General features: G+C 37.3%; 1 protein-coding gene across 1 annotated transcript in view; it reads right to left on the minus strand.

Moving 5' to 3' along the window:
• The window catches only part of LOC107736911 (probable voltage-dependent N-type calcium channel subunit alpha-1B), a 44,049-nt gene extending 20,577 nt beyond the window's left edge, over nucleotides 1–23,472 (minus strand). Inside the window, exons 1-4 of the mRNA XM_016548300.1 lie at nucleotides 23,345–23,472; nucleotides 22,745–22,999; nucleotides 19,158–19,263; nucleotides 15,967–16,106 (exon numbers count right to left, since the gene is read on the minus strand). Coding sequence (XP_016403786.1) covers nucleotides 15,967–16,106; nucleotides 19,158–19,263; nucleotides 22,745–22,998 — 500 coding nt within the window. The 5' untranslated portion in view covers nucleotide 22,999; nucleotides 23,345–23,472. The remainder of the gene's footprint in view (nucleotides 1–15,966; nucleotides 16,107–19,157; nucleotides 19,264–22,744; nucleotides 23,000–23,344) is intronic.

Raw genomic sequence — 23,472 nt, forward strand, 5'->3', positions numbered from 1 at the left:
CTTAAAATTAACAGCCTATTTTTGCTGTTGTGCTTAAGACATTGTAAATGCCCACTTCACACAAAAAATAAGGAACAATGGTTACTTTCAGGTTGCAGGTTTTCTGTTGGGTTAATGTATTTGAGATTCTGATGTCTAAAGTCCAATTTTTAGACCATTCATAATTTTGTTACAGCTAAAAGTGTCATTTCAAAAAACAAAACAAAACAAAACAAAAAGCAAAGCAAAACACAAAACAAAAACGAACAAAAAAGAAAAAGGCAAAAAGCAAAACAAAACTATACACAAACAAACAAAACAAAACACAAAAACAAAAACACTCCAGCTTTGAAACTAAATATTTCTACACAACAGTTCCTGGAAAAGCTTCAATATTCATCTAAACTGAACAAAACATTGCTGCAAAGTGAATCTGAGAAGTGAATCATGTCATCATCTTCACAACAAGCAGATATTAATCAGGTCTCCGGTTTCCTTCGCTTTAGCTGTTCTACACACAGCATGAAGGAACAGTGGTAAATCAATTGCCATGGCGACTAAAAGGCCTCCCGGTGCTCCGAGCCCCGTCTTCAAAAAAAACTGGCATGATAATGAGAGCAGTTCATCATATGAGTCACTCTCTGTACAGAACGAACCTGTATGTGTGTTTAAAGAGCTGGTTAACTGAAATTACATTTAACGCATGTTTAAGTTGTCAATTAATTGTTATAGGATAGATTGGGAGTACCAGAATGCAATACATTGAAATATATGACAAGTACAGATTATAGTGCATTTAGAGACTAATGTATTTTAGATAATTATATTAAGCAGTTAAAAGTTAAGAATTCAAATATTCAGGTCACAAAGTTCAGAATCAAGCTGCTCTGAGGCTTGAGTTATTTAAGGGAAAAAGACCAAAACAAGTTTCCGCCTGAATGAAAGTGAACCACTTCCATTCTCACCTCTAGATCTCATGGGACCGCCCTTCATGCACGTCATCAGAAGTCTGTTCACCTGAGACTATCCACAATGTAAACCAAGGAAGTGTTTCAATCCGCTCTCTAATTCACTACTAAGTGCACTAGATAGGGACATTTTTAGGTCTTATCGACATCATTCCACTGTACTGAAATCACTAAAAAATTCCAGAATTCACTGTTAGAAATTTCATTAATTAGAATTAATTAATCTGTTCTGCTTAATAAAACATGCTGGACAATCGCATCTTTCCTAATGGCTTTTTAACATCCCACAATTAAAATGCATTATGGAATGTTATTCAGCAATGCTGCTAATAAATATCAATAATGTTTTAATGCGATACCTTGTAACACTTCTGTTTACAATATACTGACTCACAACACAGGGAACTAAGGAGCAAAATGAGGCACAGACCAAGCATAAATTACTATTATTACATGAGTGAACAGGAAGAGCATGCTAACAGTGAGACTAATGTCATGTGGGCGATTAATGAACCATGACCTACAACAACTAATTTGCCTATTAGCCGAACTATTAGCATGCTAGGACAATGAATACATGAATACACTTTGACATTTGTCTGAATAAGGATAATAAAGTCTTGTAAAAAATAACGACATTTCCAAACACTCTTACCATCCTCCCCCCACTCCATCTGCCAAACAGATAGCAAATTGACCTTCTGGATGCTCAAACGAGCACAGCAATATTATTAAAGTGCAGCAGATTGTTTTACTTAAATTGTCTTTGCAAATTAAATTGATTTAGTATTTAAAAATAAAATTGTCAAAAAGTTCAGCTTTTAATAACGTTGCTTTTAAAAATGATGTCAGTCGTGAAGGACAAAAGCTGCTACTGATTCTCTGAGTTCTGACTATCATGAATGTCAAAAATGCTGACTGGCCATTTAAACAGTGATGACAGGAAACAACGTGAGTTGTATAAATGCCACAGCTGGAGGTCAACCAAGAGTTGTATATGTGCTGCTAGCAGCGCTTGTGCTCGTCTATCTTCCATAGTATGCTTTTATTCTACCGACAAACACACAAACAACTAAACAAATATGTCTAAACACTAATGACACACTGAGCGACTAATAAAGATCCAGGGCCACAAACAAAATTTTGTTTTCTCTCTGACTGCCTCCAGGGCCTGCAGCCAGCCTCAAAATTACATTAAAGCACTTTGTGACAATCTGCATTGTCTTAGGCACACAGAAGATAAAATGCTATTAAATTAAATGTTATGGAAGGGCTCCGAAATGAGCCGTAATGCTTCACTCAACATCAAATATAAATAAGTGGCTGCAACATGACGCATCTTGCTGAAGGCACTGTAGTAAAATGTGTCACTAAATGTGTCACTATATTAGCCTTTTATTTACGCCTGGTATATACATTACCGTTAAAAAGTTTTTTTCAACATTTATTATAAGAAATGCTTCTTGAGCACCAGATCAGCATATTAGAATGATTTCTGAAGGATCATGTGCCACTGAAGATTGCTTACCAAAAGTATAGCAAAGAAGTGGAAGTGTCCCAAAATCCTATAAAAAAAAAACTGAACATGGGCTCTGATTCAATAACATACCTGGCAATAAAGCTCATTCTGATTCTGATTCTGATTCTGATACACAAGCATTTTAATAGCCTCCAAAGTGTGAGCAGAACCTGCTGTTGTCTGTCTGTGCAACAAGAGACATTGGCACACGTTCAAATGGTACTCCATTATGAATCACTTTGACTCCGGCACAAACAAAGCAAGGCCAGGTCCCTACCACTTTGAAGCCACTCATTGTCTCTCTGCATCCAAAACACATGAAAGACAGCAGAATTGAACACGACTCTTTGAAGTCAGCACTGTGTGTTCCTGGATAAGTGGCCTCAGCCCTGATCGGAGTCCTGAATATTCTGAGAGGGATAAAGAACCAAGAACAAGCACAGACGATGCCATCAACTCAACCTGCTCAGCCTCAACCTGAGGGGAAGAGTTGACGTCAGCACGGACAGATGTGAGACAGACAGAGATAACATGGAAACATCCTCTCTACCAGGCCCTGGAGCTGTAAAACAAGCTAATTAAAGAAGCCAAACAATAATCGTTAAGGCAAAGGTAGCTACTAGCATGCAGCTCGAGCCATGGGTGCTGTCAGGACGATTCATGGCATTTTTAAATGACTTCCACAAAGATATCACAGTGGTGTTAAAGGTCAGATTAGGTCAACCGTGGCTTTGGTTGTTACTTACTGGCTGAACGTTCAACAGCCTATGACCACAGAAAGGGGGAGGTGGGCTTGTAACCATGGTAACAAGATAAGGCAACGCATACTCTGTAGATACTGGAGTTCCAGGTTTTTGAACGGAACTAGAGAAGAACCTGTTTGACCCGAGGGTTCATTTGGATTGGCTCAAATGAACTTATGTCAACCAATGAGGATTTTGCCATAGGCATAACATTCCATCAAGCGTAACGTTCTGCCCATTCAGACCAAGATACATCAAAGTGCTAACACACCCATAGAAAGCAGATGTATTGCTATTTTATTTTTATCAATCTTTTCTCATGATATTGCATTGATCGATTTTTTTTTCTCTTTTTTTCTGCATTCATATCTTTATTAGCCTTTTATTTACGCCTGGTATATACATTACCGTTAAAAAGTTTTTTTCAACATTTATTATAAGAAATGCTTCTTGAGCACCAGATCAGCATATTAGAATGATTTCTGAAGGATCATGTGCCACTGAAGATTGCTTACCAAAAGTATAGCAAAGAAGTGGAAGTGTCCCAAAATCCTATAAAAAAAAAACTGAACATGGGCTCTGATTCAATATAATTACAGTGATATACACCCAGCATGTGCCTTCAACCTTGTATTACTCTCTTTGTTAAACATTCACTCATGAATTTCCCGTCTATCTCAAAATCCAATTAATTTCTTTATACAAAACCATTTTGTCTTGTTAGGAAAGAAGCAGCGTGCCTGACATAGAATGAGAAAAGCACTGCTTGGTTTGACATTCAGCCTTCTCTGTCAATCTCCAAACTTTAGTAGACGAGGAACAGCAAGCCGAAAGCCACTACAGCAGGCAGAAGAGAAGCCAGGCGAGCTTTTGCAGGCAGACGGAGGCAGATTGTTTTCCTGGTTCTGTGCTGACTGAGAGACTGATAAGCAGAGAGTGGCAGAGTGGTTTGTTTGAAGTCACAGACAAACAGAGTTCAGAGAGAGAATATATAAGGCTGTGTGAAGCTTTTTCCTCCTCTCCTCTCCTGTATCCCCCTCTTAAGCAACAGACAAACGCATCTAGTTGACCAGAATAACTCGACAATAACATGGAGGGCTAAATCTTCACAGAATCCTGTCTTTCGCATAAGTCACAGCAAGACTCTTGGAATGATTACAGAGAAACTCAGGCTATGTTCGTAGTGGAATACTGCACAGTATACACTGAATACTGCCTACATTTTTCTTAAATAGTATGTGAAACAAGGCACTTTATGCAGTCACCAGCGTTGTTATTGTTATTAAAACTAAGACTATTAAAAAATGTTTTTGGCAACTGAAATAAAGCTTAAATAAAATAAGAAAATATAAATATCAGATGAAAATTAGAAATGCTTCTTTGGCAAATAACTGAGATAAATAAGTTTAAGTTGAGGTTTTAAATTTACTAAAATTGAAACTGAAATAAAAGTTAAAGCTATACAGAAATACAAAACAAAAACCACACATCAAAAATGACTTACACTAAAATTAAAATAAAAACTAAAACTATGAATATAAATTCCAAATATTAATAAATACAATAATAGTCTACAAATAATACTAAAAAATCTCTTCATTATGCATATTTCACAAGCAGCTTCCATTTAACACGACGAACAATAAAAACTGTAATTTTGCTTTTTTTTTTTAACCCAGTTTGGGACAAAACATCTTAATTCTTAATTTTTTTCGCAATGATACACATCAGGACTGCAAACATGACAACAAAAGACGAACCTTTTCGACATGTCAGTGCTGTGGTCATTATTGCTACACGTGCACAGCATGTCTAGTTCTGTGATAATCATTGAAGAGAGGAAAGACATAGTCTTCTGCATCTGTTCCAGCTGTTGCTTGATCAGTTGTTATACATTGTGATGTAACTGTTGACCCTCTCAGCTTACAAAATGGGCATTAATCTTCACTCAGATTTAAGAGTGAGAAAAATCAACGCAGGTGTTGACCTGCTGAGTATTTGAATTTAAGTCTGTCCTATTGTGAAATATATTAATAGTGAACAGAATACCACATGCGTTCCATATTAATGAGTCAAGTTGCTTGGCAACTGTAAACAGCCTAGAGCTGAACTATATTACTTGGCAGAAAAATGGTTATTAAGAGTATTACTATTAATAAAGGTAATTATTTGGTAACATTGGTGTATTTCATCATATTGTTTATGCTATCATAAAAGCAATAAACCATTCGAGGGCTTAGGGTTGCATTGCGTTGCATCATGCTTAACAACTCCTCTTAAATTATGGCAAAATCACTGTGAAACTTGGTCTCTTGTGGTTTATTGCTTTATTTTAATACAATATGCTTCCTGCAATCACTACGCATGGCAGAACTGGCCAAAAGCTGATCAAGAGTTCTGTAACACGACATGTAAATAATAATAATAATAATAATAATTAATAAATAATAGCTAAAAAGTCTAGATAACCAGGTGCTTTTATTCAAAGATATAAATAAGCAGCAACACAAGCAATTTATACAAGAGCTAATAATACTCGCAACAGGGTCATTGTAACCCTAACCCTATACAACTAAAACCATAAAAAACATTTTAGTTACTTAAAATAAAATAAAAAACGTACACTCATGTTTTTTAGTTGCAAAAGCAACATTTCTCATTTTCATTTAGTTTCAATTGATGTACTAAAATAACTAAAACTAATATAAAATTTAAAATAGAAAAATAAAAACCAATTCAAAATATTCCTAAAAATAGTATCTTAATGATACTAAAATAACACTGACTCGCAATCGAATTGTTAAGTTTCATATGAGAGTAGTACAAAAGCTAGAGCAGTAAGTAAAATAGTAAAAAAAACTTTTTTTTTTTAATTTAAAAAGCAATAATCAAAAAGTATAGTGTGCCACCTGGCCAGCAACACAAATTATAGAAATGATAAAGTTGGACAGTACATAAATTATGTGCATAAGCCACTTGGCATTCTTCCTAAGTGAGATGAAATACACACTTTAGTCCAACTAATCCAACAAAAAGGTTCGGCACAGACTGTTTCTGGAAGATAATAAATGGTAACCTATGCAAATTTTTACTATGTCCCTGTACAAACCTGCACACATGGACACACCTATTATCTGACATATGATATTGACTGGAGATTGAACTAAATCCTTAAGTAAAGCCCTTTGAGGAAAAACAAACACTTGGAGGAGAAATTCAAATAGACTTTGAAGACATCTCTGAAAACAGAGGAAAAACTGTGAGATTACAGCATAAATACTGTAGTTTTTTTATTTTTATTAAATTTTGCCACACTGCTCTTTTTACTAAGATGAATTTTTCTGTGCTCTTTCTCCTGAGTGTCATAACAGTCATACTATCTGGATTTGCAGTTGGAAACATATGGCTGGCATCAGGCAAAAGAGATATGAAGCGTAGCGATGATAAAAGAATACAATAGGTGAGAAGTACAGTCAAAGAGAGCAGAAAAAAATGCATAGAGAGAGAGAAAGAAAAATCCCCCGAGGGCTCCACTTGATAGAGGAACGGCTGGGACAAGCTGCTACCTTCCTGCAACAGTTTGAAAATCCACACTGTGCATCACTGATCAACACACAGTGACAAAGCCAAACATGTGAGGTAATACAACTAGAAAAGCAAAGTTTGTCAATACATATGCTGGCTAGACAAAGCCTTGTTTAAAGGATTAGGGGGAAAAAAGACTTGAAATTTGAACAATTGTAGGCCTTAAGGACAGAGAAAAAAAATAGAATGACAGATAGATAGATAGATAATCAGATAGAATGATAGATGGATAGAAAGTCGGACAGAATGACAAATTGATATGATTGAACAACAGACAGAACAACAGAATGATTGATAGAATGTCAGACAGAATTACAGAATGATAGATTGATAGTATGACAGAACAACAGACCAAATAATACAATGATAGACTGAACAACAGAGGGAGACATCATGACAGAACAACAGAGAATGGTAGAATGACAGACAGAATGATAGATCGATAGAACAACAGCAAAAATGATAGAATGATAGATTGAATGACTGACTAGATACTAGAAACACATTGGCACTGCAATTCATTGTTTTTTTTTTTACAAGAGTGTAGAATCTGAAAGTAGGACGATTCATTCTCTTAAAGGACTTGTTCAAAAATACTGATTTGGTTATGAGTGAAACGTCTTTAAAACACATACACAACCCTCCCTTCTCTCCAAGAACTGTACTTATCCAGAGTGAGCCTAGCATGCAGCTCGAGCCATGGGTGCTGTCAGGACGATTCATGGCATTTTTAAATGACTTCCACAAAGATATCACAGTGGTGTTAAAGGTCAGATTAGGTCAACCGTGGCTTTGGTTGTTACTTACTGGCTGAACGTTCAACAGCCTATGACCACAGAAAGGGGGAGGTGGGCTTGTAACCATGGTAACAAGATAAGGCAACGCATACTCTGTAGATACTGGAGTTCCAGGTTTTTGAACGGAACTAGAGAAGAACCTGTTTGACCCGAGGGTTCATTTGGATTGGCTCAAATGAACTTATGTCAACCAATGAGGATTTTGCCATAGGCATAACATTCCATCAAGCGTAACGTTCTGCCCATTCAGACCAAGATACATCAAAGTGCTAACACACCCATAGAAAGCAGATGTATTGCTATTTTATTTTTATCAATCTTTTCTCATGATATTGCATTGATCGATTTTTTTTTCTCTTTTTTTCTGCATTCATATCTTTTCCTATGGTTTAAGTACTGAAGAAACAATTTGTCTAAATGAGCGCAAAAAGAGATTTGATATAGCTGGGTATCTATAATGTTTGCTACAGTTTGAATCACAATCCAATTACATTACTGTGATAATAATACATTGTATCAAATTGATGTACATTGATAATAAGTCATTTGCAATACAAAGCTCTAATTTTGTGGCTTTCTGCCACTATTGTTGACAAAGTAAGTAGAGAGACGACAGGAAATTAGCGGGAAATGGGATCAGGAGGTATAACTGGATTGACTCGAACCTGTATGACCCATATGATCACCAAATGCCACACATCTAGAGCATTTACACTTATTCTAATATGAGCAACACTACATATGGATTCTATGAATCAGTTGTCATAAGGGGACCAAACTTCAAAATAAATAATATATTTATATGTTTCTCCTATTTTAAAACAAAAATAACAAAGCAAAGCAAAGCTAAACTAAACTAAACTAAACTAAAAAATGACAAAACAACAACAATAAAATATAGATCTAAATCACAACTACAAATGCTCTGCAGTTGATTTACATCAGAAGACTACTCTATCTTCATCTTCCTCCCTTCCCTGTCTTGCTCACTTTCTTCCTGCTGGACATTGTACTATTGATCTGAACCTCAGAGCGGGGAGGGGAGGAGATTTATTCTCCTAATAGAGGCTTTTGCTGTGTGATGGCTGTAGATTAAAGGTCTGCTGCTGCCCAGAGCAACACCGTTACACCGGCCTATTCATTAAACAACTGAATATTGAGTTAAGTCAGGGTTAGGCCAGCTCAAGCTGACACTTACTGAGAAATGGAGCAGAGAGGAGAGAAAAGGCATGGGAAAACATCACATCCTTTATTCTTCTGATGTGGAAACCACTGCACACACCCATGCACCCATATCCAAATTTTTCCTGAACGTGGAAGTATCGCCCGACTGGAACGATGCTTTACATTTCCGGTCTCTGGTGTTTCTAGTCAAATTAACGTATTTTCCGAGCCAGTAATATAACAATAAACCTATGAAAATGGTTTTCAAAAGCACATGGCACCATTGTTTCATCACTTTACAGTGCCAAAATGACCATCTTTTAGCAGTAACTCACCTGTCATAGTTTAATGAGTGGGTAGATGACATGAAGCGACCCGTGGTTAGCTGCAATGAAAACACATGACTGCACATATCCTACAAACAGCTCCTGATCGGGACAAAGTTCGCTGGATTTTGTCCACAAAATGATAAGAGCTCTCATTATTTTCTTTATTATTTCACACACAATATTTTTACTTAAAGGGATAGTTCACCTTCAGTTGCTGGTCCCCATTGACTTCCATAGTATGGGGAAAAAAACACTATGCAAGTTAATGGGGACCAGCAACTGAAAGTGAACTATCCCTTTAAACACTGCAAGTCATGCTCATTTTCTTTTGTCATCCTTTATGTATACAGCACCGGACACGGACAGATTTGCTGGTGCGCAAAACAAGTACTTAACAGGAATTCCTTAAGCTTATTGCTGTTACTGTGGCAGCAGACAACAGCACAGCTTAACCCTGAGCACATTTTTATATTTAGTTATACTGAAAAAGTTTCAGTTTAATTAACTCGGTCGATCTTTTTACCCCGTTTTAACATGGATTTCTATGGAGACCGGAACACGAAAGCACCCAAATGGAAATTAGAATCAATTATACATACAATTAGAATTGTATGTCAGTTGTAGAGAAATTGACAGACGTGGCCTTTCAATATCAGTTTCTGTCCATTTTTGTCTACAACCTGGTGGCTGCATTCTTTCCACTTCTCATTTTTAATTAAGCTCAGAAAATGTCTCTTTTTTGAAAGCTTCTTACAGCCCCTTACTGTGATGTCCTCTCCATCACATCTGCCAAAGCAGCATCTCATGGCTCTGTATGTCGCCCATTAAAAATATCATCCTTACGATGATGACTGTGTTTCCACTAGGAGCTAAACAGCCAATATATCTTTAAATTAATGAGCAGATAAAGTTCAAGTGACCAGAACTACCTTCACTGCATGTGCAAAGACAATGAGATGAAGATAGCCTGATAGAGGAAAGTCGAAAAGATGAAAGGACAAAAGGTTTGTTATAGTGGAAAAAGGTTCTTTAGATCATTAAATGTTCTTCACATTATAGAGATTGTCCAGAAAGGTTTTTTGGGGAACCCCAAAATAGTTTTTATTTTTCCAAGAGTGTACATCCATAATATCTCATTTGTTTTTAGATTATAGACAGATCAATAGCATTAGGGCATTTTGCGGCACAAACGCCTACTAACAACAAACAATAAAGTGGCTTCCAGCAAATAAAAATCACTTTCTATGTGAACGTGGCTTTACAGCTGATAGTGTTGGAGCCATTATGATGCATGCATGTAAAACGGGGAGTGAAATCTCAAGTGTCTCGCAGGAATCGGATCAGAGGAGCAGTGGGCAGCAGATGTGGACGATCACAGAGAAAAATATAAAAGAACAGAGCATGCCATTGTCTCAAGGCCTAACCGGGTTGCCTGAGGACAGCATGGGCCAACTGTTTATAATACCTGCATATTCAAACATGCCAAAAAAGGGTAAGTGACAGGGCTGCACGCTTAAAGCGACCCGTGGTTAGCTGCAATGAAAACACATGACCCCACATATCCTACAAACAGCTCCTGATCGGGACAAAGTTCGCTGGATTTTGTCCACAAAATGATAAGAGCTCTCATTATTTTCTTTATTATTTCACACACAATATTTTTACTTAAAGGGATAGTTCACCTTCAGTTGCTGGTCCCCATTGACTTCCATAGTATGGGGAAAAAAACACTATGCAAGTTAATGGGGACCAGCAACTGAAAGTGAACTATCCCTTTAAACACTGCAAGTCATGCTCATTTTCTTTTGTCATCCTTTATGTATACAGCACCGGACACGGACAGATTTGCTGGTGCGCAAAACAAGTACTTAACAGGAATTCCTTAAGCTTATTGCTGTTACTGTGGCAGCAGACAACAGCACAGCTTAACCCTGAGCACATTTTTATATTTAGTTATACTGAAAAAGTTTCAGTTTAATTAACTCGGTCGATCTTTTTACCCCGTTTTAACATGGATTTCTATGGAGACCGGAACACGAAAGCACCCAAATGGAAATTAGAATCAATTATACATACAATTAGAATTGTATGTCAGTTGTAGAGAAATTGACAGACGTGGCCTTTCAATATCAGTTTCTGTCCATTTTTGTCTACAACCTGGTGGCTGCATTCTTTCCACTTCTCATTTTTAATTAAGCTCAGAAAATGTCTCTTTTTTGAAAGCTTCTTACAGCCCCTTACTGTGATGTCCTCTCCATCACATCTGCCAAAGCAGCATCTCATGGCTCTGTATGTCGCCCATTAAAAATATCATCCTTACGATGATGACTGTGTTTCCACTAGGAGCTAAACAGCCAATATATCTTTAAATTAATGAGCAGATAAAGTTCAAGTGACCAGAACTACCTTCACTGCATGTGCAAAGACAATGAGATGAAGATAGCCTGATAGAGGAAAGTCGAAAAGATGAAAGGACAAAAGGTTTGTTATAGTGGAAAAAGGTTCTTTAGATCATTAAATGTTCTTCACATTATAGAGATTGTCCAGAAAGGTTTTTTGGGGAACCCCAAAATAGTTTTTATTTTTCCAAGAGTGTACATCCATAATATCTCATTTGTTTTTAGATTATAGACAGATCAATAGCATTAGGGCATTTTGCGGCACAAACGCCTACTAACAACAAACAATAAAGTGGCTTCCAGCAAATAAAAATCACTTTCTATGTGAACGTGGCTTTACAGCTGATAGTGTTGGAGCCATTATGATGCATGCATGTAAAACGGGGAGTGAAATCTCAAGTGTCTCGCAGGAATCGGATCAGAGGAGCAGTGGGCAGCAGATGTGGACGATCACAGAGAAAAATATAAAAGAACAGAGCATGCCATTGTCTCAAGGCCTAACCGGGTTGCCTGAGGACAGCATGGGCCAACTGTTTATAATACCTGCATATTCAAACATGCCAAAAAAGGGTAAGTGACAGGGCTGCACGCTTAATCGAAATAAAACCAAATTCACAAAGGCTGCAGTTTAATAAAATAAATATTTGTGGTGTGTGTTTTAGAGTAAAGCTCACTGTGTTCTTTCTCATTATCTAGCTGTATTTGAAGTAAATGCTGCTCCACACAAACTCCATCTCTGCATCTGCTCTGAGTTTGAGCCACTTTAATGTGCTTTTGGAAATGCAACATGCGTCAATTATCTTCCCATACTTCTAATGAGATGCTTCAAATGGGTCTTGAAATGCATTTTTTTATTATTATTTTATGTTTCCAGAGGTGCACTTATAATCTTAGTATGTTTGTTTCGTCAAAAATGGCTATAATTTAGAAATAAATGGTCCTCCTACCCTGAAATTAGCCCTCTAATTTGAACACTCTATTGGACTCTATTGGATGTCTGCTTTGAGATTTCAATGTAAACTCCCACTGCTATGATTGGCTAACATCTTTGCATAATAAATGAGCATTGCATGTGGTCGTTTAGTCACTGGCTTGATTCACTAATGCATAAACGGCAATAAACCACTTTGTGAAAATGAATGTCTGTGCATGAGCCCTTTTTTTTTTTACCCTAATCGTGCACCCTTAGTGGTAATCCTAATTTGTCTAGGGTCCAGTTAACCTGCCTTTCAGCAATCAGTTATGACTACTGGATGAACACCTAATTAACATTCATGAGTCAGTCTGATAAGGTTTACAATGCATATCACTAAAACCTATCTATATCCATTCTATTCTGTCTCTCTCTTTTTCTTCCTTCTTTTAAAATGATCACAGTATGTCATACCCCTCTAACTCCATCTGCTTTTAATCCCTGCCCATCTTTGATTTATCTGTCAGGACCATTTTCAGAATCACCATTATCTGCTCCATAAATCCATAGTCTCTGAAAGTGTAATTACAAGTCTGACAAACATAAACTGTGGACTGAAATGGACCAAAATATAAAGAGCAGGTGTTGGGAGTTCAGACACCTGGAGATAAACAATGCAATTGCACTACAGTTGCAGATCAGCCAGCAAAGCCTGGTCCCTTTTAAAGGCATAGTTCAATTTTCTTGCATAAAGAATATATTTTTTGTGTTTTCCTTGCACAAATATCATTAGAAACTGTAACATCATGAAGGCAATTAATTCTATTTTGGGTAAAATATTCACAATCTGAGAGCAGCTTACATGTAAAAATGATGATATATACATTTTTACATAGTGTCAGTCATTGTTTATTACATGTGTGAGATGAGAACTGCAAATTGTCTCTGTGAAATTAATTTGCCACATTTAAATGTGTGCCTATATTACTGATTTGTGCCTATATTACTGATAGTCTATTACTATTAACCCTCTCGCCTCCTGAAACGCCTAGAAACACTGAACCATGAATATTTTACCAGTTAAAAACTGAATGGTCAGTGAGCAAGTAAGACTGAGCAACTTTTTCTTGCTGCATCTCAGCACAAAAATCCCCTGCATTTTATTCACTAACCAATCGCAATCCAGCTTAGACATTAAATGTGCTGATATAGCACAAATACTGCATATAAATTTGGACTCATTATAGCTTGCACCTTATTCACAAAACTCAGCGCTATGTGCCTAGTGCTATTAGCATTGAGCTTTTATACAAAACAGAAATTAACCCAAACCTGCATTAAACTTATTATTGAATGCAGTATTACTTTCAACATCATAAACGGTAATAACTATGAATTCATAGCAGCCATTACTCTAGTCTTCAGTGTCACATGATCCTTCAAAAATCATTCTAATATGCTGATTTAGTGCTCAAGAAACATTTATTATTATTATTATCAATGTTAATTACAGTTGTGCTGCTTGATATTTTTGTGGAAACCGTGATATAGTCTTGTAATAGAACTAAAAAAAATACAATTGTATTAATTCACATCTTTGAAACAGTAGTGTACTTTATAACAATTAAGTGTACTTTAGTCAGTTCCTTTCTTTATAAATGTTTCAACAATGAATTTGGACATGTAGACAATGGTCTAAAACAAAAGAAAAAATAGAGGTTTCTCTGTTTCACCAGTGGGAGAAAAGGATAAAAGCAGTTAAGTTCACCTGTACTAGAAATCATTGCTGATTTGAAAAACTGCCCCAGAACTCTGTAATTCTGCAATAATAGGAAATTTTAGACGTTCCTCAACTGCAAAAACCCTATTCGGACAGGAATAGCTTTCCCTGAACAGGTCAGATATGCCTATATTACTGATAGTCTATTACTATTAACCCTCTCGCCTCCTGAAACGCCTAGAAACACTGAACCATGAATATTTTACCAGTTAAAAACTGAATGGTCAGTGAGCAAGTAAGACTGAGCAACTTTTTCTTGCTGCATCTCAGCACAAAAATCCCCTGCATTTTATTCACTAACCAATCGCAATCCAGCTTAGACATTAAATGTGCTGATATAGCACAAATACTGCATATAAATTTGGACTCATTATAGCTTGCACCTTATTCACAAAACTCAGCGCTATGTGCCTAGTGCTATTAGCATTGAGCTTTTATACAAAACAGAAATTAACCCAAACCTGCATTAAACTTATTATTGAATGCAGTATTACTTTCAACATCATAAACGGTAATAACTATGAATTCATAGCAGCCATTACTCTAGTCTTCAGTGTCACATGATCCTTCAAAAATCATTCTAATATGCTGATTTAGTGCTCAAGAAACATTTATTATTATTATTATCAATGTTAATTACAGTTGTGCTGCTTGATATTTTTGTGGAAACCGTGATATAGTCTTGTAATAGAACTAAAAAAAATACAATTGTATTAATTCACATCTTTGAAACAGTAGTGTACTTTATAACAATTAAGTGTACTTTAGTCAGTTCCTTTCTTTATAAATGTTTCAACAATGAATTTGGACATGTAGACAATGGTCTAAAACAAAAGAAAAAATAGAGGTTTCTCTGTTTCACCAGTGGGAGAAAAGGATAAAAGCAGTTAAGTTCACCTGTACTAGAAATCATTGCTGATTTGAAAAACTGCCCCAGAACTCTGTAATTCTGCAATAATAGGAAATTTTAGACGTTCCTCAACTGCAAAAACCCTATTCGGACAGGAATAGCTTTCCCTGAACAGGTCAGATAAATTTGTGTTTCACAGACCAACTTCATTGTAATCCTGTCACACAACCTCTGTAAAAATTACAAACCAAATTACCTGTTTTTCAGCCGAGGGTCCCTTTGAGAAATCTAATCCTGTCCAGATAGGAATGTCTGTGAGAGCAGCAAATTTTTCACAGTGTCTCCCCTAATTTATTTTGACCTTTGTCAAATACCGTAACTAAATCCAAAATTTCTTCTTGTGCTTCCTGCTGCGCCTTCATTATAGATTTAGACCTCTTTGCTAACATTCTAGGTAAAATAACAGTTAAAATACTGCTGGCAACTCATCTGATGTAAAGATAATAAATTCCTTCCCTTAATTGTCTCACATATATATTTAATGTTTACTTCGGTGGGTTTCAGGATGACCTTCCATAATACCCACACCCAAACAGACACTCCTATTCCTACCTAAAAAATTACAGACGATTGCAATCAGCATATGAAATCTGAGGCATGCTCTTTCAATAACTGTAACTCAAACATCATTTGGAAAAGGAATCCTGTTCAAATAGTGCTAAAGAGGTCCAATATCTGAAAACTCTCAACTTTTTTTTAGGAGTACAAGATCGGCCAGAGGGCAATGTTCACACAGATACAGAAGGGGACCAGACTAGAACACTTTGTAACAGGCACTTTCACAAAGAAACAAAGCCGATCCCTTACTTTCCTGAAGACATAGAACACACACATATACATCCATTTGAAACTGTTTCTGCCTCCCCAGCTGTGGACTCACCCTGTCAGAACAACCACAAAGTCCATTACGTTCCAGCCGTTGCGTAGGTAAGAGCCTTTGTGAAACACAAAGCCCAAAGCGATGATCTTAATGCCGGCCTCGAAACAGAATATTCCAATAAAGTAGGGCTCTGTGTCGTCCTGCAGGAGGAGAGAGCAAAAAGAAGTATAACTTGTTTTTTGCCCAATTGAAAGAAGAGAGTACCTATTGATGCATGCAAGAAATATAGAAATCAGAATAGAGAATATAGGTTGAAGCTTTTTGCACAACACTCAAAGAATAGGTCAAGATGCATGGGTTTGCGATGCAATGGGGAGGGAAGAGATGTGACATGATGTAAAATCGTGCTCCATTGTGATTGAAAATGTTTTTATGGAACATACTACTACAAGTGCAGTACTTTACATATACTGAGAGACATGTAAAAATAATAAAAATTTAAAATTATATATATATATTGTATATACACTGTATTAAAAGCTCTCTGTATTATATGTAGAGTATTATGAGAGAGAGATTGACCAAGCGAGTGTGATTACCTGCTTCTGATACAGCATTCATTCTTCAGCTCAATCTCATATTCACAATAAAACATTAGTTTGAATGTCCGCTGAGGAAAGCGATATCTTTGTCCTACTATCCTTTCATATTTAAGGGTGACTTCCAATGACAGCGCTGATCAGTGCATTTGTTAAATGCATCTTACAAGCTGTTATTAAAAGTAAAAATAACTTCCGTTTCAGTCTCTTTCAATATATAAGTCTACTGTTGACTCGTAAAACAGTCTCTTGTCGTCATCTAATGGCGGAACAATGTCACAAAAATCACCATCATGAACACACACACACACACAAACACACAGTTTCCCAATAGTAAATACTACTATGAATATAAAATAGTATTTATTGAATAATAAACAACAACAACAGCCATCATAAAAGTTGGTCTCATAATCAGGGTCGTCTTATATTCGGGCCAATACGGTACTTAAAGAGATTCAGTCCCGGCTACAGCATGTCACATTGCTTTTGAACTCATTCCCATTAATGTCACCAGAGCCCTACGGCTCTACAGGCACTTACACCAGACTAACATCTCCAGTGCTCTGTTCTCAGAAAACCCTCCCACTTTATGAGTGCAATTATCAACCCCACTTGCAAATAAGTCTTCTTATGGCCCTCTTTTTGATGGAAACCTTGCCCTAGCAATATCATTCTTTATGACAGTCTTCAATAACAACAGCATGATGCCGTTTTATGATTATAACTTGGTACAGCAAGGAAAACGCTGCAGTGTTAAATCTCTCTACTGCCTGTAAAAAAAACACATATACATAATATTTCATTATCAAACACAAATATAATTAAACAAACAAAAACGAAATGTGTTGAACACTCTCTTAAGGTGCCCAAAGTGAAATCACACTCTATTGGTGTATATTTTCTCAATAATAGTCCAATTATCGCTGTGGTGCTAGACAGCACCTGTCGTGTTGTCTCTATGAAATCACTTGGCAAAAATGTGCTTGCGGGAGCAGATGTGAGGCTGTGCGTAACGGATGATTTATGGGAGCGGAGAAATGAGGGAGTGCGGCGGCACACAGTATATTTCAATCTATTATGTATAGATCCAAAGAGTTTATTAATAATGAACATCCTGCCTGTAGTGTTTGGGTATCAGGGGGGCCAGTTTGGCTCTGCAACAGGTAGGGAATTGGTTGTGGCGCAGTGTTAACCAAACAAGCGGTTGATAAATTTGACAGGTTGATGTTGAACCCTTGCTACAGGGAACAATGAAAACTGCAATAACTCTTCAGTTAAGGACTGCCAAACTTTTAATGTGTTTCCATCATTTCACTGACAACTGCTTCCCCAATCTCTGCGAGTTCAACGCAGGATTCGTAAAATGGTTGTCCTTGAAACATGGGTCAGTGTCCAGTTTGTTTGGACCAGCTTGCTCCTCCGAATCACTACCTGTAAGTATGATTAATAATTGTTGCTGTAATGTTCCGTAGAGCATGCAAAATATGTTGTGTTGTGTAGAGTAGCCTCACGCAAGGGGGGGGGGGTTTGGAAAGATGAATCTTCTAATCGTTTGAGAGTCGTTGAGAAATAAGATAAATTTAAATGCATATTATAAGAAAATTAAAGTGCTTTTTGACCTTGCATGCATGTAAACTTGTTGTTGGGGACTCTCAAAACCAAATTATGAACCTTTCAAATAGCATAATTGGGGCACTTTAAGCAGCACAACCTTTTTTTTCTTCATTTTATTTATTTATAAGGGGAAGGGGGACATTTTCAGGAAAAAAAAAATTTGTTCATCATGAAAAAGAGCAGCATAAACATACTTTTTGTGTTGACTTTTGTGTTGGTTTCGACCAAATGCAACCAAAACCCATAAACCCCATAAAGCAACACAATAAGTATAAGAAGTTGCATTTTTAGCATCAGGAAGTTGTATTTTCAAGAGGACCCCATTAACCTTATAGGCTCATGTTGTTTTCCTTTCTGTGATTGCAGCACTCCTCCAGGGAGTGTGGAATCTAACATCACCGCCTCCATATTCAGCTTCACAGACTGTTATCGCCTTAATCCGCCATCATGTCCAGTTCCTGCTCTAATTGTGCAACACACTTTGAAGCCGCTTCCTTATATCATTTTGACTCAACAAGCACAACTGCCGTTGTGAGCAGGGGAAATAGAGCAAGGCAGTGAATCAAAGCTTGCTCTGCATGGGTTAAGGTTGGATCATGCGTTATGCACACATTCGTCAATGGTTCCCAGCAGGCAGAGTTTTAATGAGACAGAGACATGGCTCCTGTGTGGAGTGCTTGGGTGGTTCTCAGCGGCCCTGGATGGGAGCTCTGAGAGTGGGATAACAGCCTCCGCTCCAACAGGCTTACCGATCACCCACGCCAACCAGTGCAAGACCGCTAAAATGATCAATCAATATACTCCAGAGGAGATGTCGGGTGTGTGGGCGGAAAGAAAAGCAAGCCAAATACACAGTTATCTCTTACTTGCTCTGCTTTTTGCAGAATGCATTGTCATTGCTGTTTCTCTCTCTTAAAAGATATGGTTGCAGTCTTATTCAGTAAAAAAAATTAATAATCTGATATGTGACAGACATGTGAAACCTTAATAATCAAGAGTGAATGACAAAAAAAAACAGAGAATTCTGATGCTCACCAGGCGTTCAGACATGGGGGTCTTGTCCATGGCGGGGAGATGCTGTTCGAGGGCCAGTACGATGCAGTTGGCGATGATGGTAGTGAGGATCAGGTACTCAAATGGAGTGGATGAGTCAAGGAAAAATACCAGAATAACAACAAACAACAAACATAACAAATTCAAAAACATTCTAAAGAGGAAGACTGTGCAAAATAAAAGTGAACGAGATACTGTATCTATAGCGCGATGTAAATTCAACAGGAAATGTGCTGATACATGTGCTTTAAAATACTGGCTTAAAGGGATAGAGAACCAAAAAAAAGATCATTATTCACCCTAACGTCATTCCAAACCTGACATTTTTTTTTTAAATGTCTCTTTTTTTTTTATTCCATGCAATGATAGCATGCTGCAGGTGTGACGTCAAAACCCAGAATAATTCCCCATGGGTTTCCTATAGGTTTTGTAATGCGGTTTTTCAATTTGTGAGTAAAAACGTCAAAGTATCGTCAATTTATATATCAGACCTTGTTTTGCTCATAAACTGAAAAACCCCATTATAAAAACAAAACTGAAAATTTCGAAACAACCCACGGCGAATTTGTATTTCTGGTTTTGACATCACGGCTGCAGCCCTCTATGGGGTTGCATGTTGTTCATTGACTTTCCAAATATCTTGTTTTGTGTTCCACAGAAGAAATTAAAGGGAGGAATACCATACATGACTTTTCAAATCTGAACAGATTTTTTAAAACTATGCATCATATATTTGCCAACTTTGTAAACGGTTACAGAGAAAGACTGGGCATCATAAACTAAATGACTGAGGATCGCACACTACCAGACTTTCAAATTGTTCCGAACACAACAAACTCATTCACAAACAGTGTTAGGAGATGAGCAACAATTCAAAAAATAATCACTGTGTCCAAATATGCCTACTCCCATATTATATAGAAGGTGAAAAACAGTACACGAAAAGAGTAGCATGTCCAAACTCACAGTATTCATATTTGGCAAAAAGTACCCAGATGTTCTACTACTTCTGCCGAGATTATGTAGTACGCATTCAATGGACACTTGAATTCAATGGACACTTGAGGCCATGGGAGAGGATTTGTGAAGTGACGCAACATGGTGCTGGTAGGTCACGTGACAGTAATACTACCCATATTATAGAACATACTTTTTTAACAGACACAAAGTAAGTTTCAAATCAAATATAGTACCATACTAGACAGTATGCAATTTCGGACACAGCTTATTTCTTCTAAAATCTGCTCAAAATATCAATCCTCCGACAGGATGAAATCAAATTCTGAAGCTATAAAATCATGGATTTTAAAAATCTGTCAACTCTGACTGTCCAAAATCTACAAACCAGCTCTGTCTTTCGGCAACTAGTGTCGACCCATCCAGACTTCAAATCAGGGCAAAAATCTGTACTGAAGTTGTGTATTCCAACCTTAAATTTTACAGATTTAGAATGACATAAGGGTGAACTATCACTCTAAAAGCATTCCTCAGGAATAACTACTTGCGAATTTCCCCCACACTGCCCACCAAGGACAAAGGGATTGTGTCATGTAAACACTCAATCATTAAATCATTAGGAGATGAGGACAGAACAACCCCAACAGAGTCCAACTCACATACCTCCAAGCTTAATCAAGCAACTGACTTCCAACTTTGTGTCCTTGGCATTCCTAGACAACCATGTTCAAACCCACTAGCAGTAATGCTGAATGAATTACACCACCTCCCTCCATGCTGGAAATGACATGCAGAAGTCTGGGCATAAAAGTGAGACATGCTTTGGAACAGAGATCATGATTACCCATTAGGATGGCATGATGGTTTCTCTCTCAGCACAGCCATTTGTGCAACCTTATTGCGTCTGTGAAACGTTTGTGTAAGCCCACCAATCTTGTCATTATTAAAATCTTTTTCATCCTTTTTAAAAGAAACACTAAAAGGCTGTTAACATATTTATGGGTGGTCAGCCATTATATTCCATTCTTTGGACAGGATCCATTTTTCCAATTTATAATCCAATGCCCATTCCCTTCGGCTATAGGTCTTTATGGAATCGCTATTCATGGAGGCAAAGAATTAGAAAGGAAATGTCCAATGGCCACTTCAATTACATTCTTGTCACCCCCTTGAGGGATCTCTACATGCTATAGAAACCTAATGCTATGAATGCCTGAATTCCATAAAGATGCATTTTAAATGGACTGTACGACAAACTGGATGTATTTATCAGAAATAAAGGCAGGATATCTGATTGCACAGTGCTGTAAAATTCTAGTAAATGTTGGAGTACCTGGAACATCAGTGGTGAGATTTCAGGACCCTGGAGAGCGCTACAGCTTTCTACAACCAAGATGCAAAAAAATAAACAAATAAATAAATAAAATGAAATTAAATAAAATAAATTATTAATTAAAACCTCTCTGGGTTCATACATTTCTTCTTGAAGAACCATTTCGAATTAAACTATAAAATGTAAATGATTTTAAACTTTGACTGAATGAACCAATGTAAAACAACGATATACATTGGCTACCCATATTTATTCTGTATGAACTACTAGCAACCTTGTTAACAACTTACAGTTATGCTAATGAACTATATAATTTTATGGAATTATTAGTATCAGTAATAGTAGTAGTAGTAGGCAACTATTTAACATTGCCATTACTGCTGCCGCCAAAGCATTTCGAAAATGCCGTGTGTAAATTGCGATTTCTCCATTAGCCACACATTAGCTTCCCTTCGTTAACAACTAAATCTACAATGTTTTACACCAGTCTTGAGACTGTTTTTCTCACTTGGTAAATGTGACCCTGAGCTATTTTGTTCAATGTTTCACCCTGTTCATACTTTACCCTGAGTTATACATTTCACACTGTACGTTAAACCCTGCAACCGTTATTATTTGCATATTTATAAGGCCAATATCACTGAAAGAAATACAAGACGCGACCTGCAACTGCGTGCCAGTTTGTATAAAGATGCAACCGCTCTGAAACACAGCAGAAACGGTTTTGAATCTTCACTGTTCGACGTCTTAACCGCTTAGACACTGAAACTAAACAGCGCGTAAAAGTTTCTGTGACCAAACGGAGCATATGAATATCCAACGAGGAAGCGCTATTCCAGTTTTTTGATTGGTTGTCTGTTGCCAATCAATTAGCTGTAACGTTCTTACGCCGCTTATTTCACACTATGTATTTGGTGGTGCCAAATCCCGTTTTAAACGTTACATACCCGATGGTTAAAACTAGTCTGTAACCCGGGTTAAAAAAAACGTTAGCCCAGGGTTATCAAGCGCTTGACTTTCCTACGTTTGAATTAGAAAATAAAAAGACTAGCCTGCCAACACCCTGACACGACCACCAGCTGTCCAATGCTTTAAAGTGCGTGAACACGTGAAAACAAAAAGACATTTCGGTGTCAATCACCATTTCAGCACGCAACAGTTCCTTTGACATTGCCAGATCTAAAAGCGTGTATTTACATGCTTTCTAAAAAGAGTGAGATCAAATGTAGAAGTGGAGATGCCATGAAGCTATATCCATTTTCTTGAACATTAAGGATATGGCCATTCGGTTATTCTTTTGGCGTATTTCCTGATGGCATTGTCCTCACTGAAGATGAACAAAGAGCGGTTGACAGTGAAGCAGTTCTGTTTGGTTTGTTTAGGATTATATAAAGCCATTGTCCTGGCTCTCTGAGCCATCGACTGTTTGTACATTCTTTGACCGCCCGAGGGACCTCCTGCCCGGGCACCCCCTCTCCCAGCGCCCGCTGGACCTCCATAGCGGGTGGGCAGATCGTCTCCAAAGCGAGCCATCCTAGACATGTAGATATCCAACAGGTAAAATCCAAACTGGCATTAAATAGAAGATGAAGAGTGCACAATACAGTACAGACATCTGTTACCACTTAGAGTCTCCATCAGTCTATGTGAAGTGAAATACAAATATACAAGTCCCTTTTAACCAGCTCCCCGTGCGCCCTCGCCTCACTCCATTGCTCAGAAAATTGCACAAAAGAGAAACTTGTCATAGAAATGTCATTCCCTTTGAGTGCATTTCAAACAATGGAAAATGTGTAACCTTCCAATTCGTGCCACATCCATCCAACACAATCTGATCCAGCTGACAGGTCACGAAACCAAAATGTGCACCATCACTTACGCGTCACGCTAGACGGAAAAAACGAGCTGGTGGAATCAAAAGCGCGAATAAAGGTATTCCATATGCACGTACAAAGTTTTTTTCTCTTCAGCAATGATTTCTTTTGCGCTTCCACACAACAACTGCAC

This window comes from Sinocyclocheilus rhinocerous, unplaced genomic scaffold (assembly GCF_001515625.1).
Source record: "Sinocyclocheilus rhinocerous isolate Xijiao unplaced genomic scaffold, SAMN03320098_v1.1 scaffold192, whole genome shotgun sequence".
NCBI classification, from domain to species: Eukaryota; Metazoa; Chordata; class Actinopteri; order Cypriniformes; family Cyprinidae; genus Sinocyclocheilus; species Sinocyclocheilus rhinocerous.